This window comes from Giraffa tippelskirchi, chromosome 1 (genome assembly GCF_054371585.1).
Source record: "Giraffa tippelskirchi isolate mGirTip1 chromosome 1, T2T-mGirTip1v1.2.pri, whole genome shotgun sequence".
Classification (NCBI taxonomy): Eukaryota; Metazoa; Chordata; class Mammalia; order Artiodactyla; family Giraffidae; genus Giraffa; species Giraffa tippelskirchi.
This window is the reverse complement of record NC_137275.1, coordinates 210027058-210043974: the sequence shown is the minus strand read 5'-3', so window position 1 is coordinate 210043974 and position 16917 is coordinate 210027058. Positions and strand designations below refer to the sequence as shown.

At 35.8% G+C, this 16917-nt stretch overlaps 1 protein-coding gene across 33 annotated transcripts in view; it reads right to left on the bottom strand.

Moving 5' to 3' along the window:
- Positions 1 to 16917, bottom strand: part of FSD1L (fibronectin type III and SPRY domain containing 1 like) — a 61655-nt gene that overhangs the window by 22338 nt on the left and 22400 nt on the right. For 25 of the 33 annotated variants that reach the window (XR_014064047.1, XR_014064049.1, XR_014064018.1 and 22 more), the window contains 3 exons: positions 12666 to 12688; positions 6684 to 6805; positions 264 to 473 (listed from right to left, as the gene is read on the bottom strand). Coding sequence is in view for 28 of the 33 variants with exons in the window: in XM_081524941.1 (XP_081381067.1) it covers positions 264 to 473; positions 6684 to 6805; positions 12666 to 12688 (355 nt within the window). In the remaining 5 variants the exon portion in view is untranslated. Of the gene's footprint in view, positions 1 to 263; positions 474 to 6683; positions 6832 to 12665; positions 12689 to 16917 lie in introns of all 33 variants that reach the window. The other 8 variants (XR_014064033.1, XR_014064010.1, XM_081524951.1 and 5 more) reach the window with 1 other exon arrangement.

The window sequence follows — 16917 nt, the reverse complement described above, 5'->3', positions numbered from 1 at the left end:
AAACTAAGGTAAAAAATTAAATTTTACTGAGATAGTGTTTACAATATCCCTTCACATATTGTTTTACCAGAGTGCAAATACCCAGAACTAACTAAAATGAAAGTTTTCTTGATATTTTAAGAGAAATTCATTTCTATACCAAATATACAAAAACATCAGCTTGGCTAAAGAAACTGAATAACTTGATCTTTTAATATAAGTCAAAAATTCATCAATTATATCTGTTTTCTGAGAATGAGATTCACGAAATGCAGTCATCTTACCTGATAGTGTATATTCAGTACCCTTAATATTATCAACTATCTCCCAGCATCGCTCATCCTTTACACGTGGAAGTCCATCAAAATTCGTTTTCCTATATTCTAGTATAAAATGATCAATCTTATTATCTTCTTCTGGCATTCTCCAAGCTACTGTCACAGAGTTGTCAGCCACCAAACATTCTACTGGATCTATCTCTGGAGCTTTGGGGACTGAAGCAAAAAAAAAAAAAAAAAAAGCTCATTTTTCACTATAGTACTAATCCAATATTTATGTCTGTCATTCAAGTTATGCTTTTTCATGCTGCTTTTGAACTGTTAAATTGAATCAGGCTAAGGGATATCTTGTAAATGCAAAATAACCATTTTTCAAAGCTGTTTTAAAATTCATATTTCAAAGTTTTTCATAGACGTATTCAAAGTATATTAAAAACACTGTTGGCAAAAAGCAATTCAAACAGGCTAAGAATAAAGAATCGAGAATTATTTGCTACTTCTCAACACATACGTCTAATCTGCTATTTCAAACAGCTGGAGATCATAAATTAAATTACTTCTGACAAAATAAAATAACTTGCTTTGAATCCAATGATTAAAATAATTCAAAATATTTTCAATGTATTTTAAAAATCTTGTTTATAGAATAACCGTTATTTCTCAACACTGAACAAAAATGAAATCTGCAACCTCATAAAATATTTAAGAATTTTTAAATGTTTCTCCAGAGTTCCATGATTCACTAAAACAAAATGCAGTAAATAAGTCACAGTTAACATGTATGAAAATTAATCAATTTCTTTTCCATAAAAGACGTTTTCCATAGCTCCTCAACATTAACAGATGTTCCATTTAAATAGTAGGCTAACTGGGGAACATGCTCCTCCAGTGATACAGATGTGTCTGAAATGTGTAAAACTGTGCCAGTATTGTATTTAAACACTTGTTGCTAAAAAAAGCTTTGAAAGATTTAATCCAAGTATGTAAGGCTGGTTCAACATTCTAAATTAACTAATTTATTACATCAGTAGAAGAAAATTCAAATGATCAGAAGAAAAATTATATGATGTGAATCAATAGAGGAAGGAAAAAATATTTTACAAAATCCAACATTTATTCATGACAAAAACTCTCAGTAAACTAGGAAACTTGACCCGATAAAGAATATCTACAAAAAAAAAACCCTACAGTTAACATGAGGGTTGAGAAACTAGACACTTTTCCCCTAAGGCAATGACGCCCCCTCTCTCCACTCCTATTCAACACTGGAAGTTTCAGCTAATGCTGTAAGACAAGGAAAAGAAGTAAAAGATATGCAAGTTAGGAAAGAAGAAATAAAAATAAAACTGCCTTTGTTTGCTGATGACATGACTGTCTATGTAGAAAATCCCAAAGAATCAACAGAGAAACTCCTGGACGTAACAAGCTTATAGCAAGGCTGCAGGATAGAAGGGATGAGTACGCGGAGTGCAGGGGACTTTTAGGGCAGTGAGACTACTCTGTGTGATCATGCAGTGGTGCAGACACGACATCACACATTTACCAAGCCCACAGGACTGTGCAACAAAGGGAACTTGAATGGGAACTACGAACTTCACTTAATAACAATTTTTTAATACATTATAGACATTAATCTATTACTGGAACATAAGCAATACAGACTACTATTCATTTCTATGGGAAGACATCATGGGCATTCATAAATTTAATATGCTGTGCCCTGCCTACATATGAGGAAATGTAAAGGCCTGTGGCATGTAGTAATTTTGTAATTTTGCTGAGTTAAAACCTGTACTGAAGTCCTAAGAGGCTTGTATAAATAAAATACCACTTAATCTGTAAGTGGGCCCAGCTAACTCCCCACAAATCTATGTCTCAAATTCAGCTATTAATATCACTGCAATAAGAATGTACTGGCAAGAAGATGCTTCCTTCTTATGAATAATGGCCCCCAAAGAAAGCAAACTTGGCAGATAAAAAGATAATCTAGATATTTTAATTTAAATTTTATTTAATTATTTATTATTTTAATAAATATTATTTCATTTATATTTATATATATAAACATTTGTATTTTATTTATATTTATTTAATTAAATAATATTTAACATTATTATTAAATTATTTATTTATTTATTTAAATTTAAGAGTAGTATTATTAAAAAGTAGAGACATTACTTTGCCAACAAAGGTTCATCTAGTCAAAGCTATGGTTTTTCCAGTAGTCGTGTATGGATGTGAGAGTTGGGACTATAAAGAAAGTTGAGCACCGAAGAATTAATGCTTTTGAAATGTGGTGTTGGAAAAGACTCTTGAGAGCCTCTTGCACAGCAAGGAGATCCAACCAGTCCATCCTAAAGGAGATCAGTCCTGAATATTCATTGGAAGGACTGATGCTGAAGCTGAAACTCCAATATTCTGGCCACCTGATGCAAAGAACTGACTCATTTGAAAAGACCCTGATGCTGGAAAGATTGAAGGTGGGAGGAGAAGGGGATGACAGAGGATGAGATGGTTGGATGGCATCACCGACTCAATGGACATGAGTTTGAGCAAGCTCTGTGAGTTGGTGATGGACAGGGAGGCCTGGCGTGCTGCAGTCTATGGGGTTGCAAAGAGTCGGACAGGACTGAGCGACTAAACTGAACTGAAGAGTGGTATGTCAAATATTCTTTAATAACCTACATGGGAAAGAGCCTGAGAAAATGGATATATCTATATGTATAACTGAGTCACTGTGCTATATGCCTGAAACCACACAACACTGTAAATCAACTATACTTCAATATAAAATAAAAATTAAATTGAAAAAGAGTTGTATGTCAAATTAAGAGTGACTTGAATCTAATGCGTGGGAAGTTCACCCAATATCCTATATAGAAAAGAAGAATTTCAACAAATGTAGGTACAAAAAAGATCTTCATGACCCAGATAATAATGATGGTGTGATCACTCACCTAGAGCCAGACATCCTGGAATGTGAAGTCAAGTGGGCCTGAGGAAGCATCACTAGGAACAAAGCTAGTGGAGGTGATGGAATTCCAGTTGAGCTATTTCAAATCCTCAAAGATGATGCTGTGAAAGTGCTGCACTCGATATGCCAGCAATCTGGAAAACTCAGCAGTGGCCACAGGACTGGAAAAGGTCAGTTTCTATTCCAATCCCAAAGAAAGGCAATGCCAAAGAATGCTCAAACTACTGCACAATTGCACTCATCTCACACGCTAGTAAAGTAATGCTAAAATTCTCCAAGCCAGGCTTCAGCAATACGTGAACCGTGAACTTCCAGATGTTCAAGCTGGTTTTCGAAAAGGCAGAGGAACCAGAGATCAAATTGCTAACATCAGCTGGATCACTGAAAAAGCAAGAGAGTTCCAGAAAAACATGTATTTCTGCTTTATTGACTACGCCAAAGCCTTTGACTGTGTGGATCACAATGAACTGTGGAAAATTCTGAAAGAGATGGGCATACCAGACAACCTGACCTGCCTCTTGAGAAACCTGTATGCAGGTCAGGAAGCAACAGTTAGAACTGGACATGGAACAACAGACTGGTTCCAAATAGGAAAAGGAGTACATCTAGGCTGTATATTGTCACTCTGCTTATTTAACTTATATGCAGAGTACATCATGAGAAACCCTGGGCTGGAAGAAACACAAGCTGGAATCAAGATTGCTGGGAGAAATGTCAATAACCTCAGATATGCAGGTGACACCATCCTTATGGCAGAAAGTGAAGAAGAACTTGATGAAAGTGAAAGAGGAGAGCGAAAAAGTTGGCTTAAAGCTCAACGTTCAGAAAACTAAGATCATGACATCTGGTCCTATCACTTCATGGGAAATAGATGGGGAAACAGTGTCAGACTTTATTTTTTTGGGCTCCAAAATCACTGCTAATGGTGATTGCAGCCATGAAATTAAAAGATGCTTACTCCTTGGAAGGAAGGTTATGACCAACCTAGATAGCATATTTAAAAGCAGAGACATTACTTTGCCAACAAAGGTCCGTCTAGTCAAGGCTATGCTTTTTCCAGTGGTCATGTATGGATGTGAGAGTTGGACGGTGAAGAAAGCTGAGCGCTGAAGAATTGATGCTTTTGAACTGTGGTGTTGGAGAGGACTCTTGAGAGTCCCTTGGACTGCAAGGAGATCCAACCAATCCATCCTAAAGGAGATCAGTCCCGAGTGTTCATTGGTAGGACTGATGTTGAAGCTGAAACTCCAGTACTTTGGCCACCTCATGCTAAGAGTTGACTCATTGGAAAAGACCCTAATGCTGGGAAGGATTGGGGACAGGAGGAGAAGGGGACGACAGAGGATGAGATGGTTGGATGGCATCACCGACTCGATGGACATGAGTTTGGATAAACTCTGGGAGCTAGTGATGGACCGGGAGGCCTGGCGTGCTGCAGTTCATGGGGTCGCAAAGAGTTGGACACGACTGAGCGACTGAACTGAACTGAGGAATGAAGTTCAGGGAAAGATGAAAGGTGGTAAACTTGTAATATAAAATATTAGGGGACAAAGAACTCTCTTAAAAAAAATGAGAATGAAAAGCAATTCATAGCAACTTCCATAAAGCAACAAACTGTGTGGACATTGGTGTAAGAATTTTACCAAGGTTTTTCTCTGCATGTGAATGTAAAAGAACAACTGAACAATGTAAAAGAACACTGTCACAAACATGTTTCTCTTCTTGGCTGCCGAAGCTCAAAATGGAGGATATAAACTTAAGTTTCAGTGTATGAATAATGGCTTAGCGTAGAGGAAAATGATCATAATTATTATCATCCATCATTATCACTTCCAATTTTCAGACTCAGGTAAGTCCACATCTCATTACTACACATAATGCAGTGGAGAGTTGATTTGTGTGGTGTTTACAGAATGACCTATTAAGGGATGAAGGTATTCATTTTTAAGTTTATCTGACTGCATCTTATAGGAAATTTTTATGCTATAGCAGAATATAAAAAATTAGTGATATGAGTTCACCTTTCATAAATTTTAACAACCTATTATAACTTCCTTCAGGATGAAACTCCTCCACAAAAAATTTCTTGCTTTTTATTACACCTCATTTCTTCAGACTGTCTTAAGAGTTTGCAAAAGAGGAAATATAACTGTGCATGCAACCTACTTGACTGTACAGCAGATATGGCCTGGGTTTGTTAAGCCATCACTGAAAATCCAAGAGAAGGAAAGTAATGGTGAGAAGATTGTTTTTTTAGTAGCTTGTTTTTTTAAATCAAAAAACTACTAGGCATGTGTATATTCACAGTCCACCACTCCTGACGCTTCTTATGAATTTAGAAACAGTGTGAATGAAAATATAATGGTTAAGAATTCTGAGAGGCCAATTTACAGATAGGCACCCACTGATAAGTATGTATACTTTCTTCTTCTACAACTATGATTTCTTCTCTCATCTTTTCCTTCTCTGAACTCCTCTAGAACTTCTGATCTATACAAGTTAATATTTCACTTATGTTATCATAATTAGTTCCACTATAGTTTCTTGACTACTAACTTTGTCTTTCCAATCATATTCTAAAGTCCTGGACCAAATTCTCAGAGAAGAAAAGAATGGTTTCATATGATTAACATTCTCTATCAAAAACAGCTAACCTCCAAAAACTGTAAGTCTATAAGTAAAATGCTTCACTTTCCAGAGATTTCCTGATCACCATGTTCAAACTGTTTTGGCTATCAACTTAATTAACACTACTCGATGCTAGTAAAAAGAGAATAATAACCAAAAGGTCCTTAATTGGCTCTTTCACACACGTGAACAATAACAATAAAGTGGGACTCAATTTTAAATGGTTTCAACTGCTGGAATATCATCATACTTAATACTCTAATAAACCAGTGTTTACTGGTTATTATTATAAAATTCCATCTGAACCAGAAACCACCACAACAATGGTAATAATAACAATCAACATTCATTAGGTGTTAACTATGTACCAGCTACCCTTTCAAGTGCTTTAGAGGTCTCAATTCACTTAATCTTTATAAAAATCCTAGAAGGATAACATCGTATTTTAAAGATGAAGAAAATGAGATGAAGTTAAATAATTTGTTGAGGCTATACAGCAAATAAATGACAGCCAGAATTCAAATCTAGAAGTCTGGCCCCAAGACTCAGCGTTAACCGTAACGGTACATTGCTTCTCTCTGCCAAACTAGCGATAAAAGGTATCCTGTACTAGGATTCTGAAACTGGAATTCTTACTATCAGTAAAATAATTCTCTAAAAATAAAGACTAGCAAATTCAGTTATTTCTTAGCTGAAGGAAGAAAAAAAAAAAATCACACTGTATTTCCTTAATATTTAAATTCTAATGTTCATTACAAAAAAATCTTGAAAGGAAAAAAGAGGTTTTATACATAACTTTATATGTAATATATGTACTAACTTACCTGGCAAAAACTTCAAAGTTTGCAATATCTGTCTTTCCTGAGAAAAATCCACCATTAAATGAGTCATGTTGTCACTGACCTTTGGTTTCAAAGAAAGGCGAAAGGCTGAAGCCATTGTTACTCTATAGCAAACACAGACATAAACATTCTTTTAAAAATAAAAGAATGGGAAGTATCACATCATATTTAATTTATAAAGTGAACAGACAGAACTTATTTCTCTACTCTAGTGGTTTCTGAAGCTATTAAAGATAACAAAACTAAATAGAAATTTGTTTTTAGATCTTTTGAAAATTAACTTCAAAAAATGTAAAATGTTTCTAAATTTAAAGACATTTAAATAACCTTTAAAGAACTTTCCTCCAGCTAGTTTTATAAAACTTCATGAAAACACAAAAGACTCAAAGAGACAAATATCCAAGACAAATCATCTTTAACAGACTCAACAGTCATCTGAATCTCTGTAAACTCAATCTGACTTCCTGATGCCAGCCTCACTCCTTTTCATATGCCAAATAAAGAACTGTAAATACACCCTGAATCAAACATTCTGCCTAATCATCACAGCTATCCCACGTGTCCTTAAATAAAAGTAAAGTACACTGGCCAAATACTGTTTGGTATTGTTTGGTAGGTGCTAAAGAAAGGCTATGGATGAGGAAGGAGAGAAGTGAAATCACAATCCTGAATACTATGCTAGAAGCTATCGTTCTGATGTATTAACATCAGCTGAATGGAAGGGGACAAGAAGAAACAGCCTTGTGAAACCATATTCCGTGGAAATAGTAGGAACTCAATCAATATATTTTAAATGAATGTAGTATAGAAAACAAAAAAGAAAGAAGCCATACCAGAGCTTATTTTACCTCAAGTAGGGGGAAATCGTTCTGTCAATTAAAACTAGAGATTAAAAGAAATTCCCATCCTCTATTGTTATTTTATGTCAAACTTCACTTTTTCATATTACAGTAGATATCTACATATATCACAAAGTAATTACCCTTATTATCTTTGGTCAAAGAATGACACCAAAATACTATTCATGACCATTGTCCTCCTAGAACAGAATCTGGGAGAGGAAGAAAACAGACTTGCTGGCACAAAAGGAATACCAGGCCTAGTCATTCAGATCCACCAAACTACCCTAAAGATCAATGGTATGAAAGGTATTAAACATGTTGCTGTATTCAGTTACTTTATTAGGTAACTAGAAAAGTAATCATCTTAGTAGTAACAAAGAATAAACAATAGTTGATCTACTCATCAAGAAGAAAGTGCTATGAAAAGATCACTCATTATTAGAGAAACGTAAATCAAAACTACAGTGAGGCACCACACCTCACGATGGAAGAGCCATCATTAAAAAAGTCTACAAATAATAAATGCTGCAGAGGGTATGGAGAAAAGAGAACCATTCTACATTGTTGAGAATGTAAACTGTTGCAGCCACTATGGAAAACAATACAGAAATTCCTCAGAAAACTAAAAACAGAGTTGCCATATGATTCAGCAATCTCACTTCTGGGCATATATCTGGACAAACTACAATTCAGAAAGATACACATACCCTATGTTCATAACAGCACTATTCACAATAGCCAAGTCACGGAAACAACCTAAAAGTCCACTGACAGATGAATGGAAAAAGAAGATGTGGTTCATACATACCGTGGAATAATACGCAGCCATAAAAAAGAACGAAATAATGCCATTTGCAGCAACATGAATGCAACCAGAGATCATGCTTAGTGAAGTTAGAAAGAAAAAGACAAATACCATGTGATATCACCTATATGTAGAACTTAAAAAAAGACACGAACTTATCGACAAAACAAAAAATGACACACAGACACAGAGAAGAGACTTGGGGTTGGGAAGGGGAAGTTGGGGAGGGACAGAGTGGGAATTTGGGGTTAGCAGATGCAAACCTGCACATGAATCTGAGCAAACTCTGGGAGACAGTGGAAGACAGAGGCGTCTGGCATGCTGCCATCCATGGGATTGCAAAGAGTTGGATATGACTTAGCAAGAACATGATGCAAACTATATATATATATAGAATGGATAAACAACACGGTCCCACTGTAAAGCACAGGAACCATATTCAACATCCCGTGATAAACCATAATGGAAAAGAATATAAAAAAGAATGTATATATGTGCAATTGAGTCACTTTGCTGTTCAGCAGAAATTAACACATTATAAACAACTATACTTCAATTTTTTTCTAAAAAAAGAAGGTTGTGCTATACTGAAAAACAATTATGGAGAAAGGAACTCACACTTTTAACTGAATGCCAAGTATAACGCTGAGTATTTCACACATTATTACTTTAAGCCCTTGGTTCTCAATATACAATTTCAGATTATATTAATAAGTTAGGAACAAAGGCTATATGTTCTTTCCAGCTCCAAGTATCTTTTGAATTAAAGACTTCTTTTTTTTTAAGTTTAGTTTTAGTTGAAGGATAATCGCTTTGTTACAATATTGTGTTGGTTTTTGCCATGGATCAACATGAATCAGCCATACGTATATATATGTCCCCCTTCCTCCTGAACTTCCCTTCCACCTCCCACCACAGATTTAAAGATTTCTTAAAGAGCTATATTTAAACAGGTACTTAGTAAATGCCCACTGAATCAATGAACAGATGTGAACTTGGTTGCTTCTAAACATGGGGATTTAAAAGTTTGTCGAAAACTGTTGAGAAAAATATCTGAAAGTATTTTAAGGAATTTAAACCGGAAACTTTATCTATAAAAATGATTTAATCATAATGGTCTCTCCTGTAATAAATCATTATGGAAAATAATATTTTAAAATGTATATATCTATGTATAACTGAATTACTGTGCTGTACAACAAAAATTAGCACAACACTGGAAATCAACTATACTTCAATTAAAAAAGTATCAAAAACAAAACAACAAATAAAAGCATAGCACGTACACCTTTCAAGAGAAATCTGGGCCATAAAATCACTATGGCCTCAAAGGAAAAAAACACTCTCTAAAAACACATTAAAAAAGCTATCAAAGCCTAAAAACAAGTTACTTTCTAGACAATGAAAATTTCAGTCTCCATAAATAAAGTAAGATGTACAACTATGCAATAATTTTCCAAAAGACTGAACTTATTTTTAAACTGAATATATTTAGACAATTATGCTTCAAAGCTCAAACCAACTATTTAAAATCCATATGTAATTCTCTACATTACAAGATCCATGTGGTTAGGGATGTTTTAATTCACCTTGCCTTTCTTGGTTCACTTTTAACAGTACAAGCTGAATACAAAGATCTCTTCTTCCTAGTTTTATTTTTGCAAAGAGAAAACTGCAAAATAGTAAGAATGAACACAATTTCTTCAAACTACCTACTAAATTAACTTGACTCTCTCTTTCATGATCCCTTTCTTTCAAGAACTAGTAACTCTTCATAGTATACCTCAATTAATCATCTTCCAACCTGACTAAGCACTTGGAAGCCTACACTAGTGATTTGTAAAGTTATAAAAATCTATATATTATCTTCTCATCATTTCTTTAGGTTTTCCTGTCACTCCTACCGTTTCTTCTGTATAATATCTATCAAAGAAAATAAGTACTGAGTTCTCATGCTGCTTAAGTCGCTTCAGTCGTGTCCGACTCTGTGCGACCCCATAGACGGCAACCCACCAGGCTCCCCGGTCCCTGGGATTCTCCAAGCAAGAACACTGGAGTGGGTTGCCATTTCCTTCTCCAATGCATGAAAGTGAAAAGTGAAAGTGAAGTCACTCAGTCGTGTCTGACTCTTAGCGACCCCACGGACTGTAGCCCACCAGGCTCCTCCGTCCATGGGATTTTCCAGGCAAGAGTACTGGAGTGGGGTGCCATTGCCTTCTCCGCTGAGTTCTCATAGATACTTTATTTTTTGATTGCCTCCTCAGCTATGTTACACATTCCTTAAATACCACTTCTGCTCTCTTATAAGAAAGCAATCTTTTCTTCCCTTAATGAAAATAATTATTTTATTATGACTATATGTTTATTTTTGTACTAAAAATACCAATATTGAATTCTAGAAGCTTGCTTCCTGGAAGAGCACATAAAAACTGTATCAGAGAAACCTGAACGTTATGAAGCTAAAAGCCAAATTAAAAAAAATTAAGCCAAGACTCAGAAATGTTCCTTACACAGGAAGTACAAACTTTGCAGGTAGCAAAAAAAACCCATATACTTTAAAAAAAAAAACAGCAACAACAACAAAAAATGGAGCTTGCTCTGGCAGAAAAAAGGAACTTTGAGTCCTCTGAGATCACCTGGATACTCTGGGTATTGATGAAATGAACCCAAGAGGTTGGTTTTGGGCAAAGAAATCTAAACTCACTGAAGAATATTCAGCCATGAACACTGATCATAAAATTAAATTCTGACAAATCAGGACAAAGAGAAAGAAGTCAGGGATAAACGCAGGAATCTGGGAGGCACAGAACCATATAAATTCCCAGGACAGGAACGAGAGAAGATTTTGCAAGGTTTTTCTCAAAAGTCTTTGGGCAGCCTAAAACCTGATTATGAAGTGACTTCTAATCCAGAAAATCAGGGACCAGAGGAGGATTTAATGGAGGAGGTGGCGAAATAAAAGAATAATCTAGCCACAGTAGAAGATGAATTACTTACAGCAAAGTCGAGCAGACACAACCCAAACCTTACCCAAAACACTGCCCTACCTAGCATCCATTCCTCATACAGCCAATACTTTTCACCTTAAACTCTCATAATCTCATAGTTAGGATTTATAAGAATAATCCATGTCTTTATACTCTGAAATAAAATATACAAAAAATACTGTATAGCACAGGAAACTCTACTCAATACTCTGTAATGACCTATTTGGGAAAAGAATCTAAAAAAAGAGTAGACATATGTACATGTATAACTGATTCACTTTGCTGTAGAGCAGAACAAAACATCGTTAAGTCAACTACACTTCAATAAAAATTAATTTTAAAATGAAATAAAACATACAAAAAATAGAAAAATTATTTGTGCTAAGAATGCTATGAAAGTCAATGTGAATCCTGCCTCTAGTCAAATAAAAGGCCACGAGAAAAACACAAGTCTTCAGCCAAGATTAACAACAGCAACACTGGTTTTCACCCAATATATAAACAGTAATTTTGCGAATTATCTAATGAATAATTTCATCTAGGACTCAGAGAGTGGTGCTTTCAAGAGCTATGCCTTTCAGAGAATTTCATAATCCTCAAATGAAGAAACCTTAAAAGTGACAATCTCATTATAGTCAATGCTCAGTGATTAGCCAGGCAGATCAAAACCATCCCTTCTGCGATAACCCAATTCAAAACTGCCAACAGCTCCTTTAGCCCTCTGGTATATTCTTACAACAAGTACTAAATTACCTTTCCTAATCCTAGCCCTACGAATGGTAAAGACTTTAAGCCAAAGTCTGTCATCATTTTCTTTTTCTCTTCCCACCAACTAGACAGCAGTGGCATTAGAAATAGAAAGAGATGGCACCAGGAACAGGATGGAATGAGAATACAAAGATATTAAATAGGAGAGCAGTGAAGCAGGAGTGCTTTAGCTCTTGAGGAACAATATAATGCTGTAACTTTTCATAAAATAAGACATGCTTATAAAATTTAACAACAAAATATGCATTCCAGGAATATTTTTTACATTATTCAAAATGGTTTCCCACCTACTAGCATAGCTAATTAAGGACTATACTAAAACTACATTATATCAGAAATGAAATTCTTCTGGAAGCACACAATTGTCCAAAACTATATTTTTAAAAAATCTTGCTGATATGTTGTTTATTCTAGAATATAGGCAGAAGATGCTGTTTCTTTTTTTCGGTACTTGGCTATTAGATATTTTTATTTTAACTAAGGAAATTCTAATAAGAAACTTTGAATTTCATTTCTGACTTCAATGCTGATACTTTAAAAAAATGTAGGTTTTATATCATACCTATCCTTGATCTGTCTGGCAGCCTTGGAGCCAATCAGGGAGAAGAGAAAGAAGGTAGTTAGTGCTTTTCATGCAAGTTTCAATGGCAGTGACATGCAAGAAAAGTTAGGATAAAATCCCTGGAACAGATTAGTTCATTTTCACCAAAACAAATTTCCTGTAATTTGTACAGTTCATGTCAGCTTGCATAATGTGATGTTAGAACTATAGAAAATCCAGTTCCCATATAAATATATATCACCTTAAAATAAGGAGGGAAATTTAACACTTCAAACTAATTTCAGATGACCGTAAATTTTTTTCTTACCTTAAGATTATCAACACACACCTCCACTTTCATTCAGTCTGATACTCTTCAGCTAGAACACTCAGTCTCCTTCATGGGGCATACATTTCTACGCATTCTGATGGTTTTCTTACGTATTTCAAATCTGCTCTCCAATTTTCCTTCAGAGATCCCTTTCACCACTTCATAATGGTTGTTCCAAGTTTTCTCTATTTGCCTCCACATGGGCAAGGACTTTATATTCTTAGAGCCTGCCTGCTAACATATAAAACTAGGCTGCAGTTCTACAACCCTTAACCTCAAAGAATGAAGCTGTAATGGCAAAAATTCAGACAAGGAGCAACCAAAGAAACACTTGCAGCAATGGGTCTTTCCCTCAGATGACTTCATAAAAGCTGCCAACTTAAACCTTCACTACTTAAGATATCTTTTTTTCTTTTTTTGAGAATTCTAGCACAAATTTAGCAAGAGGGCACAGCTATTATTTGGTGCTGTACATCTAAGAAAAATGATGAAAAATACAGGCACTGCTATCCCCTTTAAATCTACATACCATATAATATATCCAACACAAGTTTTTTTCCCCCTACACTGAGCAGCATAATTAACAACACATCTGATGTAGAAGCTGGCTGTTATCCCTGACACTCTATCCCCAGTGTCTAGCATAAAGCTTGGCACATTGTAATAGTTAACAATTACTCAATTTAATTGGACATTAATTAGATGTATACAGCAATGCTTGTCTCTTTTCTTCAGTTCTAATATTGTTCTTACTTGGTACTTGTCATTTTTATACCTAATCTAAAATATTCTGGTCTGCATACTTGTCTACCACTTTACCACTGAGCCACCTGGGAATATCTTAGATAATTTTACAATGTCAGAAACAAAAAGAACAGAACTGAAATTTAGAAGATGAGTACATCACACAGTTCCAGCACTACCATCAATTCCATGACACTGTATACTAATCAGGCTTTCCTGGTGGCTCAGTGGTAAGGAATCCACCTGCCAATGTAGGAGACATGGATTCAATCCCTGGGTCAAGAAGATCCCCTGAAGTAGTAAATGGCAACTCACTCCAGTATCCTTGCCTGGAGAATCCCATAGACAGAGGAGACTGGCCAGCTACAGTCCATGGGGTCGCAAAGAGTCAGACACAACTTAGCAACTAAGCACACAAACATTTTAACAATCTAATTCTCTGAAATACAGGCTGTAATGGAAAGAGGCAGCAAGGGAAAAGTTAGTTAAAATCAGAGCATTGATAACAGTAACAAAAAATACAAATATACCTGTTTATGAACCATAACTGCTGGGAGAAAAATATACTAACATTGAATGTAGCAAAGGCTAGATGTCAATTTCACATTTTCCAGAGATTTATCTTTATTTTGATTTGCAGTAAAGCCCAACAGAATTCCCAGTAAAAATGTAAATGCCATACAACACTGAGGAAACTTTTCAAGTTTTGTCTATATATTCACATTGTTTCATACTTTAGATTTTCCTATTAGATTTGGGGCAGGTAATGTTGTAAAGTTTTCTTGAGAGGATCTGAAAATGACTAGGAGGCAAATATTTAATATTTTTTACATTATATGATTGAGACTTCTACCTTCACCCCAAAAATACCATATTAAGAAATAACAATATGGGAAATGAAGGGAGCTCAGTCAGAGAGTAAATAAGAGACAGTTTCAAAGTGCTATTTTCCCTTAGGCAAAAAAAAAATCAGATTAAAAAAAAACTGCATAATGGTTGATTCCAAACATCAGAAGTTTTATATTTTCTATACAAATATTTGGGCTTCCCTGGTGGCTCAGCTGGTAAAGAATCCACCTGCAATGTGGGAGACCTGGGTTCAATCCCTAGGTTGGGAAGATCCCCTGGATTCCAAACATCAGAAGTTTTATATTTTCTATACATATATTTATCTATTTATAAAGAGCACTATTTTAAAAAAAACATAATTATTTAAAAGCCTTCACAAAACCCTAGTAAATAACTTGAAATAAACTTTGAATCTCATACTGCATGCATCTATACTCTATGATTAGGTATATTTATATAACAGGAGACTACATTTCTATCAACACACATAAGAAGTAAAGGTGAAAAAGCATAGTTCTTAACAAGTACAGTTCTTAACAAATATTTTTGTGGATTTTTTTTTAGGTTTTGGGGTGGGTTTTTTTGGCCATGCCATGTGGCATGCAAAATCTTAGTTCCCCAACCAGGGGTTGTAACTGTGCCCCCTCTACTGAGAACATGGCATCTTAACATGGCATCCCTAGAATGCCAGGGAAGCCCCTATTCTTAAACATTTAGAATTGCTTTTAAACTGCCTTCATAACTGAAACTTTCATGCCTTTTTGGGGGAGGGGAGCACGCCAAGCAGCTTGCAGGACCTTAATTCACCAACCAGGGGCTGAACCCGTGTGCCCTTCATGCTTTTGTTGATGGTCCTCTTTCCTGGAATTCCTGACTGCAGCTCACAGAAGGAGCTTCTGCCAATACTACTTCTGCTCCCTTGAAAACAGTGAACGAGCTTCCACCCTTCTTGTTATTTGTTCCTCCCAGTGGTCAGAGACTGACCCCTGCTGAAGAATAGTAAAAAGGTGAGTTACTTTAAGTCAAAACTGGGAAATACACAAAATCCTTTCTCCCTTTTCACCTGTGATCAAATCCAGCAGACTGTCCCCCTTCACCTTATGCTGCACTTTTTTCTCCACTGTAGGCACATGTGGGCAGGTAACCATTCCCTCCCTCCTCCTCTGACAACTGAGTTATGTGTGGCAAGATCGTGATGAAGTGGTTGGTGAGTTATACTGACTTGGAAATTGTCCCACAAACTCAGCTCTTTTCATAGGCAGAATTCAAGTTCTAAATTCAGGGGACAGCAGGAGTTGGCAGGAATACTAACTTTGCTAAGGGGTCCATGCAGTGTTCTGCAGGCCAGTTATTAGCAGAAAAACTAAGTCTGATGGGGCTTTGGCTACTTGTTCATCCAGAGCTCAACTGCTGATGAGCTTTCTGTATGTATTTACTATCAGCCAAACTTCCAAAACTAAAAAATTAGTGAAAATTTGTTTAAAATCCTTTTTCATTTGTGCTAGTTTTACTTGTTCACTTTCAGAACAAGTAAACTGGTAAATAGCAGTTTTGTATTCAATTCTCATACTGGTGTACTGCAACATGATCACTTAAATATTAGTATTTAAAGTATTCTTTTTGAAGATAATGAAATCTAAAAAGAATTATGGCCTGTATTTCAGCCTATAATATATTTTGTCTCCAGAAGTTATTCATATGAATCTTATTTGATAGCTCAGCTGATAAAGAATCCGCTTGCAATGCAGGAGACCCTGGTTCAGCTCCTGGGTCGGGAAGATCCCCTGGAGAAGGGATAGGCTACCCACTCCAGTATTCTTGGGCTTCCCTGGTGGCTCTGATAGTGAAGAATCTGCCTGCAATGAAGGAGACCTGGGTTCGATCTCTGGGTTGGGAAGATCCCCTGGAGGAGGGCATGGTAACACACTCCAGTATTCTTGCCTAGAGAATCCCCATGGACAGAGGAGCCTGGTGGGCCATAGGGTCACAAAGAGTTGGACAAGACAGAGCAACTCAGCACAGCAATCAGTTTAATATGAGATATTCACAAACAATATACCTTAAAAGAATTGTTTCCAAATATATAACAGCATACTGCTAGTCCATTAATTAATCTTCCAAGTCATCTTTCCCTATCCTGTCAGCAATTAGGAATCTGAGGCAAGCCTGAGTCCATGCAGTTGGCAGGAAAGTGAATTTAGTTTTTGACTTGGAACAAACAATTATCTGGATACTATCTGGATATACTAAGAAACTACTTGCAAGCAACTCTCAGTTAAGCATTTTTCTTGAACAATAAACTCAGATTTCTGACAAGGAAACACTGACAAATAATTCATTTCACCACAT